The sequence below is a fragment of the Helicoverpa zea genome, chromosome 19 (genome assembly GCF_022581195.2).
Source record: "Helicoverpa zea isolate HzStark_Cry1AcR chromosome 19, ilHelZeax1.1, whole genome shotgun sequence".
In the NCBI taxonomy this organism is placed as follows: Eukaryota; Metazoa; Arthropoda; class Insecta; order Lepidoptera; family Noctuidae; genus Helicoverpa; species Helicoverpa zea.
In genome coordinates this window covers 7,576,975-7,595,062 of record NC_061470.1, presented here as the reverse complement: position 1 = coordinate 7,595,062, position 18,088 = coordinate 7,576,975, and the positions used below count along the sequence as shown (strand labels likewise).

Genomic DNA, 18,088 nt, shown 5'->3' with positions numbered 1-18,088 from the left:
CTGTCAAATAAAACACGTAATATAATTTATTGATACAAAACTTGATTCATTTGTATCAGCTGTCTTATTGAGTGTCGTTTTTGCTGATTTATATTTTTTTGAAGTCATATTTTTCTGCAATGTTTTGGGATCAACTATTATTTCCTGACTTTATCACCGCTTATAGACTCAGTTGTCTATGCAAGTGTCTTGTTACTATTTGATAGCAAGACAAGACGAATCTTTAAATTCAGCCTGGGTTGATATGTTTTCAGGTAAATTTCCAATCAGGTTCCTTTTTATTATAATTCATACTGTGGATTATTGTGCTCAAAGATTTAACAATTCTTTTAGACATCTGATATAGAACTCAGCGTCATCTAGAAAGCGAACCTAAGTTAGGACTGGATTTTTGTCCTATGTACCGTAATTCTTGGTAAAAAAAAAACCATTAAGTATGACAAGTCGTGGTGGCCTAGTGGGCAAAGAACCAACCTCTCGAGTATGAGGGCGCGGGTTCGAATCCAGGTCAGGCAAGTACCAATGCAACTTTTCTAAGTTTGTATGTACTTTCTAAGTATATCTTAGACACCAATGGCTGATAAAAAGGTGAAGGAAAACATCTTGAGGAAACCTGGACTATATAGTCTGAAATCACCAACCCGCATTGAGCAAGCGTGGTGATTAATGCTCAATCCTTCTCCGTGAGAGAGGAGGCCTGTGCCCAGCAGTGGGACGATAAAAAGGCTGTAACTGTAAGTATGACAAATGTGTTAATATTCAGTCTTTTCTCACAAGTAACCTCTTGCACCATCTTCCTAAAAATGTATTAAGGATACAAACAAATAAAACGTATCATATTTTCGAATAGATTTTATTCTTAAAGACAATTCCATTATATTTTTGTTATGTGCTAAATACGATATATAACAGTACGTACCAAATATTAACACTTAGATTATAATACATACATATTATGTAGTTGCCAGTGAGCCTGTTTTTAAATATCATTCTTATTATGTTTGGAGTCAAAATTGAATTATGAAAAAAAACAATTGAAAATTGGTGACTCATTTAGTTTTTAAACTTTGAGATTCATATACAGCACCTTTGATATTGGTTAAGGTTTATACTTTTATGTGTTTAATTTTTTCGAATAGGTTTTGTTTAAATCGTCAATTTTATTGTTCACTGCATAAAATTCGTCGTCAAAATAAAATAATAGTTCTTGGCATTTATGTAAAAACTGAAATACATTTTTAGTTAAATGCTGTTCTTTTATCTACGATTTACAAACGTTTTTATTTATTTTGTAACTTACTTTAGAAAATTTGTGACTCCAAACACAATTAAAAACATAATGTTCGCTTAAATATATTTATTTGAATTTTTTTCGAAAAATACTTTCTGTATGCCATTTACAGTTTTCTTCATGAAATAGCAAATTTGAAACAAAAAAAAAATACTGATTCTAATTAGGCTCTTTATCAGACCTTTTTAGACAACAACTTAAAAGTTCTTTTGAAATAACTTGAGGAATTAAAAAGTATGCGAACTCAAATATAAATTAGTATTTTCCAAAAGTTTCATTAAATAAAAAAAGATAACTATATATACAGTTCCTCTCAAATAAAATTGCCCTCCTGAAGTTAGTCATTTAACGCCTCGCGCTTGCGCAATAGGTAATGTTTGTTTGTACATTTGGGCTATCGTAAAGTCTTATTAGTACTCACAGCTAACTTCAATGAGGTAAAGCTATTTGACGGGGATAATCTGTTCAGTAATCGAAAAGGTAAAAGTAAATTAGGTGAAACTTTTAATTGTTGTATTTTAAATGTTGAAACAAAACTATAATGGTTAGCTAAACATACAATACTATATACTTACATTAAGTACCTAATTAAGTACATATTAGCTTAGATAGTACATTTATATATACAAATCAATTATTTACAATATGAACGTTACTCTAAAAACGATTGTACTTAAGTAACGGAGAGGGTATTAATAATAAATATACAAAAAATGCTCAAAGTGTGTCTATCTTAGTATAGGAACCAAAATTACTCTTATATAAATTATGCTTATGAAACCCATTGTAAATAAATTATTCTTTCTATTATACTTAATAAATTATCTATTACAATAGCTATCTGTACATAATATTCTTAATATTCACAGTGCCTGCCTTATTCACAAATAGATTGTAATATTAATAATTAAATTGTAACTAAAAGGATATAAAAGCAAAGATTTATTTACCATGATTTAATGCGTAACTAATCTGAATTAGTCTCAATAGCGGTTCTACAATATTCTCCGGCAAAAAACAAGTTGATATATCAAATATCATAGTGACCTATCGATTGATAAGGTCATTTCAGAGTAAACAAAATTATATCCTGATAATAAACCAGTCATCCTAATAACACCAGTTTAAATATCTATCAAAACAAGTCAATTAACCGAGAAAACATCGACAAATCAATCTTTGTAGCACCAAATCACTGCAACAGAAAACAAACTAGTTCCGCGGAACTGCAATGATATCAAAATCTAACCTGGATTCGAAGCAAGCGGGAAACAGCTTAACGTACACAGAAACTAAAATCACATAAACACTGCGTCTTTTAATATGTTCGTTAACGCGAGCGTTAGTTAATAACACTGCTAAAGTCCACTTTGAAGCCTGTCGAGCCGCATCAGTCGTGGAAGTCCCGCGGCTCCGGCTTGAGCTACCAGACCAGCCCCTCCGGATGCAGGGGGGGCGGCCCGTCGCCGAACGTGAACTCCGGCGAAGATGGCCGAGGAAGCACGAGGTGGTCCGGAGGCGGGAACTGCTCAGGAAACTCCCCGCCGGGAAGAGTCTCCATGCCGCCTGCGAAACGACCTGCTTCCGTTACTAAGCGCCTGGTATATATTTTAATGTGGTAGTTATATTTTTATGATAATATATTTTTCTTAAAACTAAGATTTCTTGTTTTGTTTTATTTGGAAACTAGAGGATTATAATTGTACTTAAAATACCACTTTATTAATATTCTTGTTACATCATCTTTCTAGGCAGTCTACAATATTTTCCTTGACTAAAGTTGACAAACTTATAACTACAAGCTTTACATCAGCATTATATTGTGTAAGAAATATCAGAGCTTCATGGAACAGAAGTGAAGTAACAAAAACCTGGTGCCATGTAATAATACCTAACCGTTACATTTCCCACCCTATTACCGACTACATAAGAAACCCATTACGGTGCTCTGTTATCAGGAGTCGCGCGAAAGACACATAAAATGCTTAATTGTCGATACGCGCGTTTTACAAACTTACCGCCTGAGAGTTTCGTTTGAACAAACCATTAGGAATGAACTTGGCCCTGATTCGAAAATTGCGAACAAGATACGAGCTCGGCAATTTTAAATGAGAATTTGAAATCAAGCTTGACTTTGAAACTGTTAATGTGTTCTAGAACTGCTTCTGTCTTTTGTTATTCTAACTTTCGATAAAGCTGTTTGATATTGTGAGTCACCGTTTAAGTAGTAATTAACATACAAATGTATCAAAAAGTCTACCAACCTGGCTGATTGAAGGGCATGGCGGGCGGCGGATGGAAGAACGGCGCATCATGGTGGAACGGCGGGCCATAGCCAAACTCGAACTTGCCATCTGCCGTCGCGAAGTAGGGAAACCCCGGCGGGCCTTCCTCCAGCCCCCCCGGGGACAGGTTCATGGGGAACCCTCGCATCTTGCGGGATGACCCGAAAAACGGGCCCCGCCCCATCGACGTGAGCTGCTTCAGACGACGCTCTTTCGATCGCTTGTTTTGGAACCACACCTGTTGAACAAAGGGGCATCGTGAATTAGAAGTTCTTGGGAACAAATACATATATCTTAAGGTAGAGGTATAATCATGAGTTTGAGACAAGATTGATGTCGCAAAAAACGCACTTTTTAGCCTATCTAGAGGAACAATTTTTCAGTGAAATATGTAGTACAATCGTAATGGTAACCATTGGTTGCAAAAATGTTAGCCACATCGTAAAAGACGATAATAAATGTGATTTATAAAAAGAGAAACATTGCCATGTGAACCGAAGCTGAAATAAAAAGATGTATCTCTGTCTGACCGCATTCTGTGGTTGTCGCATATTTGTTAAACCGAAACCAATGGCTAAAAGGTACCTACATCAAACTGAGACGTATTTGTATTTCTCATACTTATACAAAGTAAAGCCAATCATGAATTTACGATGCTGGAACAATGTTTAATTTAAATAAAACCAAGTAAGTACGTGGAAACTGTGAACAAAAAAAATAAACAAATAGATACATCTAATGATGCAATTATCCGAACGTTTAGCAAACCGAGATTAAGCAATCATCATGTCTAATTGTCGGACAATTAAGTATTTCATAGTTTTTCTGCTTTTTAAATAGTTTTTTTGAAAATAAATCAGTGTTGTCGCGTTCACGGCGCGTTACCGCGTCGCGTGCTGGCCGCGGCACTAATCTGTAACTTGTGTAACGGCTAGATCGCGCGTCGCGGCGATTACGTGTCGTGTGTGCTCGCCATTATATTCGCTCCGCATTGAGTGTGAGCCGCGCCTAAATATTGCGTGACATTGACACGGTTTGACATGAAGGCCGATTGGTGACCTCTTCTTGAGAGAAGTCATTATAATTTCTATAATCATGTGCACTTATATTTGTCTGAGCCTTAACTGCAGATGCACATATGTTAAATTGACGAAGTCAGGGTGGTCTAAGACAGTGGTTATGTGCCGATAGCATTCAACGCCACAGCCAAGTAATTGTGATAACGATAGCAATTATTGCTATAACACCCTTCGCTAAGCAATTACTATCGTGTTAGCAGTAAAATCTTAATGAAAATTAAAACTTTAACTGTTCAGTCCCACATTATTTTTACTAGGGAACTGCAGCTGAAGTTATTGAAAAAATTACATCAAATTATTCCGTAAAATTTTGCACTAGGTAAGTAGTCACTTGGCGTTTGCAGTTAAGATTATATCCAGTTTATTGTAAAATAAAATAGGTGATCCACCAGGATTATAAAATATAATTTTCTTAACAACTTGTGACTTGTTTGAATGTCGTAAACTTATATCAGATATAAAAGTTAATTCAATTAAGCACTTAAGCTGTTGTTGTTACACCTGCCTATTGAATTTCAATTAGTTTTTCAGGGTCGTTCAGCGTCCATCATTTGATTAACTACTGATGTAACAGTTACACAAATAGACCAGATAACTCGTTACTCGTTAACTAGTTGATGTGATTCGATCCATTTTACAAGCAATTAAAACTATTTGTTTCAGTAGTAATTACGTTTGCATTACACGGATTCATACAGATAAGCGAGATGGTTTTAACATTTTCATTATTGTAACACGTCCACTAATTAACTATTTTTTGTTTTATTTCAACATGGAATGTAAAAACCATTTATGTATAAGCATTTAAAATATTAACGTTGTAAATAATATCTTAAATTGTTTATAGCGGCTCCCAACTGCGTCTAACACATCTTTACTATAAATTGCCGTTTAACAGTGACAATAAGACGGTGAGAAATGCACGGTTAGGTACAAGATGCACCTACTCCGTTTGCGTAACGTGGCATCTTCAAAAGAAAAAAAAAAGTATGAAGAAAACAAGAGCGTTATTGTAAAAGGCTCACGCGCGCTAGCCCCGCTGCGCAGGCGCACGCTTTGATCGCGCCGCTCCCGAGCCCACGCACGCCATTTGCACAGAAATCACATTCACAACCTGATCCAGTTCTTGCAACTATTGATTAATGGACAAGTAAATCGAAGTCGATTTCGGCTATCGATATGTCTATTAAGTCTATAATTTATTTAAGGTCATCTATGAATAATAAATCATCTACTTAATTCCTTAATTTGGACTGAAAATTGGTTGTGCGACATAAAATTTGCGAAACTGGTATGTAAACCGGAGGTTCTAAAGCGTCCAGGTGGCAATTAACGTGGGTACACCATATTATATGAGCGTTCTTAATGCTTGGCGTAATGCGAGTCTCTAAACGGACCACCAACATTATGCTGGCAACCTATAATCACGTATCCAGTCATTTTTTGTCGTTAAAATGATCGAGTCCGAGAACACCGGGAAGGCAAATCGATGTTTCTTAGTCGACACTTGGAACTAGAAAGCAGAAATCATTTAATAGTACTGGTAAGTGATATTCTGCACCTCCCATATCTATCTACTGACATTTCATAACGGTAGCTGTAATTAGTATTAAACTCTCGTAAAATCAATTATAAGGCTGTAATACTAAATGTTTAGGATGGGAACTTATTGAAACCTCTCATAAAAGTGTTAATAGAAATAATATTTAAAAAATAAGCTTACTTTTCTATCTGATGCGGCCGCTCCATACATAGATGGAGTTTTAACATACATAGATAGAGTTTTAACATACATAGATAGATGGATTTTAATCTTAGATCTACATAATTGAGGCAAAAGAAGTGTAAAAGTTTTGAACAAAAAGTTTGTTATTTTTAAGTTGTGAAAAGATATACATATTTAATCTTTTCTTATCTTACCTACTTACTTATCGCTTATTGCAATAAAATTACAACTACAGATGTTAAAATCCAACACAGTTTTCACACAATCACAAATTCTATCACAATCAATATGCAATGTTTAGTGCCTACATCGTAAATAAATATTAGCATAAAAACTTAATTTGCACATGATCTACATTCTGATAATATAGTTCATGCATAAATAAAATCTGATGTTAGACTCTCTGATTAACCGTCGATATTATTCGATTTTGACGTGACATTAAGGCATAATAAATAATATTTCGACAATCATCGGCCTTCAAACAATCACCAGGTTGATAGAACTGTTGGAACGATGAAAACGTCCGTGATTTAATCAATCAAATAAATAAACCTAAATCATAGCATAATAGCGAATCTTTTTCTAAATGTTACTCTCAATTAGTTTAATGAATTGTTGTTTATGATGCTTCATGTTTGTTGATATTATTGTAAAGCTTTTGAATTAGGTACAATATCTACAAGTAGATTTTACGCTTTTTCAAAGTTTTTTTTTTCTACTTTCTGGTATACATTAATACACACTATTGATAAGGTAAATTTGATTTGTCACCACAATAATAACCAGTGCTCACTTTAAAATGTTTCTTACATCCTGAGTATACCAGACCAAGTATAACCGAACATCAGCTGATCAAAAATTGACCTATTTTGTAATTCAACGTCCGTTATCGGCTTTTATTACTTAATCGCACCAATAGATCAAGCCAACAAAAAATCTTTATCGTTAAAAAACTTCATACAACTTGTACTATTAACGTTGTAGCCATAACCACTTCATTAGTCTAACTACCCCATTATTTTTCCGATACATGTCCATAAAAATATAATTATTTGATGGGTCTAGCTAGGGACTTCAGATAACAGTAGCGTTTATAATACAGTAAGTAACCCGAAATTCAATTACTTCACTAGACTTTGCATAAAGTTTACGCCAAATCGAAATGGCGAAATTATTTTAGGCATATTAATTCACAAGCGTTGTAGAGTACATTCGTATCATACGGGTATGTTATACGGTGAGAACTATGCATGTATGTATGTATCTATTAATGTAAGTAATAATTTTCTTGCCGATATGGCGCTAAGACATTTGTCAGAACGCTATATCGATGACATCTTAATACTTTATAAAGTGAATACGCTTGTTAGTAATTACGTCTTTGAAAGGAACAAAGAAAATAAATTACCTTTAATAACAATAATAACCGTTATCGGTGCCTCTTGTTCTTATTCCAATGTTAAGAACACGGTATCACAATTCATATGAATATTCAACAGCTAAAACGTGACTCATGATTAAAATAACGCTTAAAGTTTAGCTGCTTAGAATATTTAAAGGCTGTGTCTCGCAAATTATACCTTTACAAATAATAATATGCAACCGCCAGAGTTATTATGATAGTAAAAATACATCAGCAGTCTAATAGTGACAATGTTGGTAAAGGTTTAGATTTTATAGACGGTTTAAGAAAGTCTAAAGTTTGTAATATAAAGGAGCTTTGTGACGGCATAGGGTGACGATGTTGATCGGGCGCTCGGGACTGTCTCCCGCCGCGGGGCGTCCGGCGAACAAGCCGCGTGGTGTTAAACACTATATTTCATACGTCCACCGCTGTGAGGGGCCATTCTCTTATCCTAACCCCGACGCCTTAGAAACTCGTAAAATCTTAGTATTAAGTACCCCGATATAAACATGGATTAACTGTAGTCTGAATACACATATATAACGCCTTCCTACGTGATGTTTTTGCGAGGCCTGAAGCGCATTACACGTCCATATATTAACCGCAAAGTTAATATATGGACATGTAATGTACCTTAGCGAGTCGTGTTTGTTATTGACATAATGTCAATACTTTTGCTTTTTAATACTATAGGTATAAAAATATAGGTAAATGATCTGTTAGTATAATTAGGCTATACCTCATATAGCAATTGTTTCTCACGGAAGTCGGCGATAAAACTGTAAAGTTGTTTTATTGATTTCAATAGACCAGCTAGATAAATTAAAGCGGATTTTAATAATTTGCCAAATACCTTTAGTAAGAGGATTATCTTTAAGCTTTTCATGGTATTCGTTTGCTTTACTTCAACAAGCCTTCTCATTTTAAATACACAGTGAGACTGCAAGGCTCTCATCCTCTCCCAAAACGCGAAACATTGATTTACTTGATCTATATTCTTTTGTGCAGCACAACAGGCAGAATCACCCAGTCGGCTCGAATAAAGAGATGATTAATAAGTGATCGGCCTCGACATTGTTCTGTTCGCCCTCAATATAAATAACGCCGGAGCTTCGAGCCTACCTGCGGCCGAGGCGCCCCCCAGCGCTAATGAGTCGACAGTACCGAATACAGACTCCAAGACAAAAAACTACAGCAGCCGCAACCAAAATCATTTGCCAATCATATGCCGACGCACTTATACTTCATACACTACGTAATACCGATTCAATTTCGCTTCAAATCCAACTACTAACATTCCGAATAATACAGGTGGGTCAAATTAATCTCCTTACACAGGTATTCAGTACTACAAATGGCAGATATATAAAAGCAAACCCAATTTAGGCTTAAGCTTACGAGCAGTTGCGACACGGCGCAATACCTGGAATCGGATGTGTAATCTAGCGGGTGAGGTGAACTAGTAATTTGGACTTAGAGCGTTGAGAGGCGCGCAGCGGGCGGTCGGCTCCCTACAGGGCGCGACACAATCTACCTAACAATAATACACGAACAGTTGTGCTGACCGTACTTTGTTTTCGTTTTTCGTTCCGCCATAAACTTCATCGTGTCATGCGCCATGTGGGACGAAAACGCGAATTTTGGGCTCCCTCGCGGTACTCGCGGAATATTGATGAGGACGAGCGCAATTTGTTTGATAATTCATTATCGTGTGTTTTTGTAATTTTTGTTTTAGCATATTACAAGAGGAAATGATGTATTGGTAATTCGATATCAATTTTGGAGTCATGTTCGATAATAAAAATGTCGGAAGCGTGCCGTAAGGTAAAAACAAACGTTGGAAGGAAAGAGAGTAAAAGGAACAGTGCGCGAGTGAAGAGACGACCACAGGGCGCGCGCCTCATGCGCCATCTACAACCAATTGGCGTGGCGCTCGCCGACGTAAAAGTAAATTATTTCCACTCCAAATTGAATAACACGAGAAACTCTTTCTTTTATACGTGCAACAGATGTACCTGTAATGCAAGAACTGCTATAGTTAGTAATAATTTTCGAAAAATATGTTAAGTTTATATGACTAAACCATTTTTATGCAATATTTTTAAAATTCCTCCTTTCTGATTGCGTGTCACGTAGATACTTTAAATTGGCATTAGTGGATGAGATAACAATAACCCCATTTTTTTTTCACGGTCAAAGTAAGCGCGTTAATCGCGTTCTAGGCTAACGTTAGATATTACAGAATCGTGATCTGGGCCAATATTGATCAAATAACCTTTATCTAAATATTAGAAAAAGTTGTGTTCTGAATTTAGGAACTCTGGGGTCTACTAAATGGTCACCTTCGCGTGTCTCCTTGTAGAAAAATAAAAACCGGCCAAGTGTGAGTCTGACTCGCACACGAAGGGTTCCGTACCATCCAAACTAATATTCTATAGGTATAGGCAAAAAATCACGTTTGTTGTATAAAATATTTATTTGATTCTAGTTTTCAGTATTTGTTGTTATAGCGGAAATACATCATCTGTGAAAATTTCAACTCTCTAACTATCACGGTTCATGAGATACAGCCTGGTGACAGACGGACGGACGGACGGACGGACAGAGGAGCGAAAACAATAGGGTCCCGTTTTACCCTTTGGGTACGGAATCCTAAAAACGAAACGTCAAAAATCCCGCCAACGGCTAACCCGTTTTCGTTGACAGATTTGTTTAATTTAAAAAACTCAAAACAGTATGTTCTTGATGTTCACAACGCTAAATTTAATCAGCAATCATTTTCAGCGGCACCAATTTGTGACTTGTCTTATTTTAGTTAATTAGATGTTCTCAAAATAAGTACATTAACTATATACTTGTTGTGTTATTTGTGTGTTGCCGTTGATTTGTTTATTTTTACTCTTGCAACATTCATTTAGAGTTGTCACATGGTTTTCATTTGTGGTGTTTGATTTAAATGAGTAATTTTTTGAGAGCTCTATTATTCTACTCTCTGATTTAAGACACATTTCTTCGTTCTGAAAAAAATTAAAAAAATATTCCCTGTTCTAAAGTACGGTATTGAATCTTATCTTGCCATTAAAGCAGCCGAAGGACGTCCAGACTCTTAATGTAAAATCGGTTAATGTGCATCACGATCGCATAAAGCACGACCCATTTCTCTCACTAACAAGATTCCATTTTTAATTTCTGATAAACGGCGCAGGATTGTGTAACCGTTCCACCAATCACCATTGAGAATGTATAAATCAAACTGTTATCAGTTACTGTTCTGATAACGTACGCTCGTGCCATTGGTCACGCTTTTCAAGATGGCGGTCTTATCTCAGTTCGTTTTAGTGTTGTTGGTTTTATATTTAACGGCTTTAGATAAGCTTTCGTTTTGCTGGTGTAACACAATAAAATTCGATGTTAAGGTGTGGAACGTGCAAGGATATTTTTACTTGTAATCTTTAAATGAGTTGTGGCTACTATTGTAGCTAAGGCACCATTGCAAGCACTTCGCGTTTGACAGCTAGGCATGCTTCTATCGAACAAAGCACTAAGTTAGGTAACAGTTGCAATCGTTTTAAGCAATACTTTATTGTAAACAATCCGAACTAATTTAAAATAAATAAGGCGTTATGCAAATCAGCGCACTTATGTCAACAACCAACGTTAGTAAATACCAGTCGTGAGTAATTTAGACAGAACGTGACGTAGTTTACTACCCGTATATACGTAGCCTTATTACTTTTGGTTGCACAGTTTGTATGCAAAACTGGAGTTTTAGACTGAATAAAAATACAAATAATGCTGTAGACATCCTGTCTACGAAAGATGTAGGTACTGGAAATGTAATGAATTTTATATAATCAAACCATTGACTTAAACATGTTAAAACAGCGGCATTGGCTAAGGCTAAGATGTATGTAGTAACAATTCAAACAAGGATTTAGAGACCCAAACTCTAAACTATGGCTAATCTTTCACCTTCAATAATCACAATAATGACACGGAATGGTCAGCTAGGAAGTGAAGAGTATAGAGGTCGCATTGAGAGGATTCGGACGTCATAATGCGGAATTGTCGAATGACCTCGGAGTGCGATAGTGCGAGACGGCCACGGAGGGAAATGCTGGTAAAATTACGGAATAGTACCATGTCGAATTGTAGGAAGCATTCGATACTGTCAAACACACCTCCAATCACAGAAATCTTCATTATCATGATTTGACTTAGGTATCACACAGCTCTTTTAAGATATGTTAATTTAGTAAATTAATAAAACGTCGAATTAAAGAAAGCATTTGATACTGTCAAACACACTTCAAATCACAAAAATCTTCTTTACCATCCTTTAACCAAGGAAAAATAACTCTTATAGGTAGATACGCTATGTAGATTTAGTTAATACATTAAATTACTCTTTACTTTGCGAAAATAAAGTGCAACAACCAAGTGACCCGTGACAATGTCGATAGTGTCACGTCAATAAGTGCATAGACCGTAAACTTTGTTACGTGCTGGCGCATCGGCGAGATGAAAAAAATTGTCTATGAATCGCATAAAAACGGTCAACGAACTATGGGAATAGGTTTTCGCGCAACAATTGCTATTTAGGGCGTTTGGTAGAAGAACGTCATGTTCTCTGTGATCGATGGCAGTTGGTCCTAGGATAGTGCCTTTAGGAAGTCCTGGGTGCAATATTTTTTGTTTTAACTTCGGTATTTACTTCTAAAACAATGTTAATAATACAATTGTGAAAGTAATTTGTGTCTAGAACTTTCCTGTATGACGATTTGAGAGTAAATTCGATGATTAAATTTGGATACGGAGGTGAAGATGTGAAGACGAAATGGGCTGAAACATCCACATATGAAATTTTTCCAGGAGCGTTTGGTAGTTTCTCACGTTGAGTGAAATCAAAGGATTTAATTGTTATATACCTAGCAGTGCCGTTACTTCCATCATCTTTATAATTTTAATGACTAACTTCATTTTTGTTTCGCAACATTTTGGCAAGTGCTACTCAAAATGATGGAGCAGTATGTAATTAATTTGCTATAACTCGGCTACTATGGGAACATAGCGGCATTTCGTAATAAATCAATGTGGCCGTGCCTCCTAATGATGGATCGCTGCGTACGCGCATTCGTGTTTATATACTAATAGGGCTGGCCTTGCTGTATCATCAGCTTTACTGAGTGATTGAAGATTATTTTATTTATCCAGATCATCATCATCATCATCCTGCCCTTATCCCAATGTTGTTTGGGGTCGGTGCAGCATGTTTTCTCCATATTAAACCAAACCATCTTCGTTCGAATAATATTTTTGAAGTACCCAGCAATTAATTCCGGATCTCTATAAGTATTCAAAGTCTTAACTTTTTCAACCTAGTTTAGAATATTTGCGAAAACAGAACTACTCGATACAATTTACTGTATACTTAATAGATAGACTTTTTGTTATGTATGTATTTACTGTGAATCTAATTATCTCCTCTTAGATTTTCAATAATAACAGTAAGAGAGTCAGAAACTTTGCTAAGATTCTTCTAGTAGTTGAAGAGACAGCCCTGTATCGGTTGTTAGGTATAATATGAGCGAATTGAGATGTAGCTGACGTTCGTTTCGGGGCGGCCTTTATAGTAATGAATCATATTTTCAATTACTGCTCGCCGGTATTTTGATATTAAGATATTAGGAGAGCCTGACCATAATTAACGGACCGAAAGTCAGTATATCTGGTAAGATATGTACTAAAATCTAGGAATACCTATATATTTTGATAATTACTACATAGTAGGTAAATACTAAAATAAAAATATCGATATTTGAACTTATACAAGGTAAACTGTTATATTTTTACAGAACAACTCCTAATGAATAATGTAACTATGTATAATCCAAAAACATCACCATAAGTGATTTACTGCGCATAATGAGCTAAAACTTTTATTACTTTACAGCACATATTCCGGATATCGTAAAACAGCGAACCTAAAACGCTAATAATTGTCATAAAACATACTGGATTGTAAATAATCTTGATTTTGTTTATGTCTTTTGATTTGTGACGTAGGCACCCGAAAAACACGGTTGTACTATTATTTTATAGACAAGAGTGGTATTGAGTGATGACCTGCCTAGGGCGATGGAACATTAAGGCCTACGCAATATTAATGTGCCACATTCTCACTCGGAGCAATAAAATAAATGATGTCATTTTTTGTCCTGACGGGGTGCCCCTTTGTCCCAGTGTGCGCGCCGCGTCGGCAACTTTACTTCCCTTTGTCCACCACCGCACAGTGTGCCCGCAGGACGTCTCCTAGACAAAGGAGTTTTTGGCGCCGCTCTTCAAATTTTTTCTAATATTTTTGATAATATTTCGCAAGTGTAAGTGTATTGGCGTTTTTTTCATAATTAATAATTTATCGGTTTCGTTTTAGCTCTTTGTTGTGCCGCACCTGCTGCGGACAATGTAAGGTGCTTCTGTCTTTCACATCATAAATCATAACATCGGCACCTTTATTATCTTTGCTTTATTGTTATACAAGACACTTTATACAGAACTAGTGTTACTTTACTAAGTATTCATAAAATGCAACGCTTTAAAATTAGGCTACCGTTTTATTTACAAGCCGTAATAAAACTTTGACGCATCCCAACGAATACACATAAAAATACAGTATTGTACAACACTTTCATTAACCAACAAAAACAATAGCATTACTAATAAAACATAATAATAAATAAAGTCACCGCAGTGAAGTTTAATTCCGTAAAAAACAATTTCTGGGTTATTTCTCAACGCAATCGGCCATTACACCGCGGCCGCAAGATGCAGGCACGAACTTTCATGGCGTTTATGCACAATAAGCACACTAAACGTCATATTTTGATGCAAATCCCGCTACGCGCCGTACCAAAGACATTTTTACGACAATTGACACGATATAACGTTGTAAAATAGACATTTTATTGTTACCTCATGCTTATCCCACACCGTTGTTTTAATAATAACGATTAAAATTACAAATTTATTGCGTGTGCGTCCTCGTTTTTAGATAAAGTAAGGATTCGACGGCGGCGTGTCAGCCGCGCCAAACGCGATCGTTAGCTGAATGCATTTTACGTGAAACGACACGCGGCATGTACGCGACTTCTTTAACTACCTCACTCGTTTTTTAATCCCAAGTTACGCTCACTTATGAAGGAAAATTGGGAATTTGTGAATCATGCGCATTAACGAGAGTTAAGTAAAGATCAAAAGCAGTTAAGTATGGATTTCATTGAATTTTCGGGAAAAGAACACGTTTATGTTTAAAATATGCTTATTTTATTTTACCGACAGAGGATCCCAACATGTAAGCTACGTTATGTAGCCTTACACATTTGCGCACAGCTTAGGCATGTTACATTCTAATAAACAAGAGGAAATGTTAAAGAAAATTGCTTAATTGATTTACGGGAAACATAACTCGTGTCAAAGTCACCGGCGCTGGCATTGTATGGAACATATCTGCCTAGACGCATCAGTCGGTGCAGTCGGTGTCTAGCGCTTTGAGATCTCCCAGCCGTTCGGATAAATTATAGAACAAGCAATCAATTAAAAAGACTGAACAATCTGTCGTAAAACATCGCCTGGGCTCGGGTGAGCTCGGCACTAAAGCCGCGGTCACACAAGCGTTCACCCGTTTGCCTCGTAACTCGTGCAAGTTATAGTATTTGGGGCAGTTCAAAGTGGCCGACGGATATTAAAATATGAGATATGGCCGTGCGACCGCCGATGTACGGCTCATTCAACTCTGATTTCGACACTGACGTTTACTTGGATTTCTTCATAAATTGACTGAAGTCATATTTATAAAAATTAAGACGGAATCGACGCCGATATTTCGGAATTGTAACGTTTTTATTTTTTTTACTGATACGATTTTTATAAAAAGATAGAAAGGCGTAGTAGTCGCGTCGCTTTTTTAATCACCTATCATTTTGATAAATTCGAGGTGAAGTCAGTAGAATAAATAATTTATGTAACCTCTAAAATATTGGGCCTATTTTACATCTCGGTTCAAATGAGCAGCTGTTTTGGACCAGTTTTACAACACACGAGCATATTTATTTTAACTAAAGGTGAGCTAAAGGAAAGTAGAAATATCAATTGTTTGACATATTTCTAAGAGTCATAGAGGATATTTTGCTTCAACATTCCTTCATTACGCAAGGCTGTACATCGCGCGCCATTAATGACCATAGACTCGCACATTAAGGCTGCCACACACGACACGACACACATTAATCAGGACGCGTCACGTCAGTAGCCGGTGGTGACATAATAACGTGTTCGCGACTCGCTGACAAACTGTTTTTATCGCGCCCGCTATCAATCAACCAGTGACACGAGCTTCCGTGTGGGAATTACTTTCTCGATGGCCGTCCACCAATAATAAAATACTTGTGATTAACTAGAAACCAACTTGCGTTTAGATACTGCAGGCGATGTTTATACGCTGCAATGAAAAACAGACTTGCGCAGCGTACGTACATTTAACTTAAGGTTTGGATAATGTAACAATTTGTCAAGTAATTATACTACGTATATCAATTTTTGTATCACTTCGTCACAATTAATAGTGCGGGAATTGTCTCAATGAATACTGAGTTAATAATGATTAATGATCTCCTACAAAATTATAAATGCTAATACGCATCGCGCCCACTGAATATTTCTTGAGTAATCAGGTAATAATTTGTAAAATGTAACTATACGCTGATGACATTTACAAAGTAGTTAAATAATCGTTGAATTAATTTATTCAAACCCCTTCTTTACGTTATTTTTTCTTTTCAAGTGGCGTTTCGTGTGTGGTCTCCTTTATAATGCGAAATGTCATCGACCTAATTTTGGCGCGAAATGAAAAATGATTTTTTGACATGATGATTGATTATTTTTAAATACATCGCGGATTTGATGAAATTGGATAACTTTTGCATTTATTGCAATACCAAATAGCAAACATGGCTTTTATGATTTTACCCAAAAACAAATACGAATAATATTTAACAAAACAAAGCCTTAGAACTTCTAGAAAGCTCAAATATTATTTCTAATCAAAATGTAAACAGTTCAAAATTGAGGCGGACAGGGTTGCCAGTAGAAAAACCTTTAACATAAGCTTACAAAGTTTACACTTAGCGTTACTCTAATAGGCATGATGACAAATTTTTAAATACCTTTGTATGATGTAGGTATACGTCTATTTTATATGAAAAATTATTAATTTTAAGAAAATGCGAAGTTTTTTTATCAAATAATTGCATTTTTCTCTGTCCACTTTGAATCCGGCGCGAAAACGCTTGTCAGTGTCATGTCGTCACTTGTGACGTCACGACTGAAATTACAAGACGCAAGTAAACAACGCTCGTGCAATAATTAAGTTTTTTGTGTTATTAAATATGAATTCGAAAGTGCATAGGTGTTGTGGGGTCCCCCAGTGTAAGAACACATCCAAAACAACTCCTGATAAGTTATTTGTGTACGTTCCTCACAATAAAAAAATACGAAACAAGTGGCTTAAACTTGCAAGGCGAGATTCAAAAGCAATATTGCCCAGGGTACAACTTTATTTTTGTGAAGATCACTTTGATGTAAGTTATTACATAGTTCTCTAGATTCTAACATAGAAGTTTTTTTAATTAAACTAATACACTTACATGGAAGTTTTTTTTAATTAATCTAGTATACTTACATGGAAGTTTTAACATTTCTAAATTCAGCTGAACAAAAATCTTTATTTGATGCCAAAAACTCTCCCAGCATTATGATATCAATTCTAGGCAAATTAGCGCTGTTTGCCTTAATAAATCCGGGCTCCATAACTCGTGTTATACACAATTAATTAAATAAAAACAAAGATCGCAGTGGAAGTTCACAATAACGAAATGTGACGTTCGCGCGCTTTCGCGCGAGTTGTTTTGAGAAATGACGTCACGAGCTCTGATTGGTGTTCAAGATATCATGGCGAATTGCCTTATTTCGTAATTTTATTTTATAAAAATACATATTAATCACATTATTAATAAAGAAAACAATGCGCGTTTTATATTCCAAGCTTCAAGTTAAATTTAATAAATATATTATTTTAATGATTTTTGATTACTGTCATCATGCCTATTGCAGTGCAATAGATAAATGTAACCTAAGAATAAAACTTTTAATGCATTACCTACATATCTTCACTTATATTAGCATAAAAATAAGGACCAATAGGAAATTCTTGACAACCCTACTTAGAGTAACTATACGAGCTGT

General features: G+C 35.7%; 1 protein-coding gene across 1 annotated transcript in view; it reads right to left on the bottom strand.

Moving 5' to 3' along the window:
* Positions 1-839: 839 nt before the first annotated feature.
* Positions 840-18,088, bottom strand: part of LOC124639634 (LIM/homeobox protein Lhx1) — a 59,833-nt gene continuing 42,584 nt past the window's right edge. Inside the window, exons 7-8 of the mRNA XM_047177073.1 lie at positions 3,556-3,814; positions 840-2,869 (exon numbers count right to left, since the gene is read on the bottom strand). Of these exons, the coding sequence (XP_047033029.1) occupies positions 2,715-2,869; positions 3,556-3,814 (414 nt within the window). The 3' untranslated portion in view covers positions 840-2,714. The remainder of the gene's footprint in view (positions 2,870-3,555; positions 3,815-18,088) is intronic.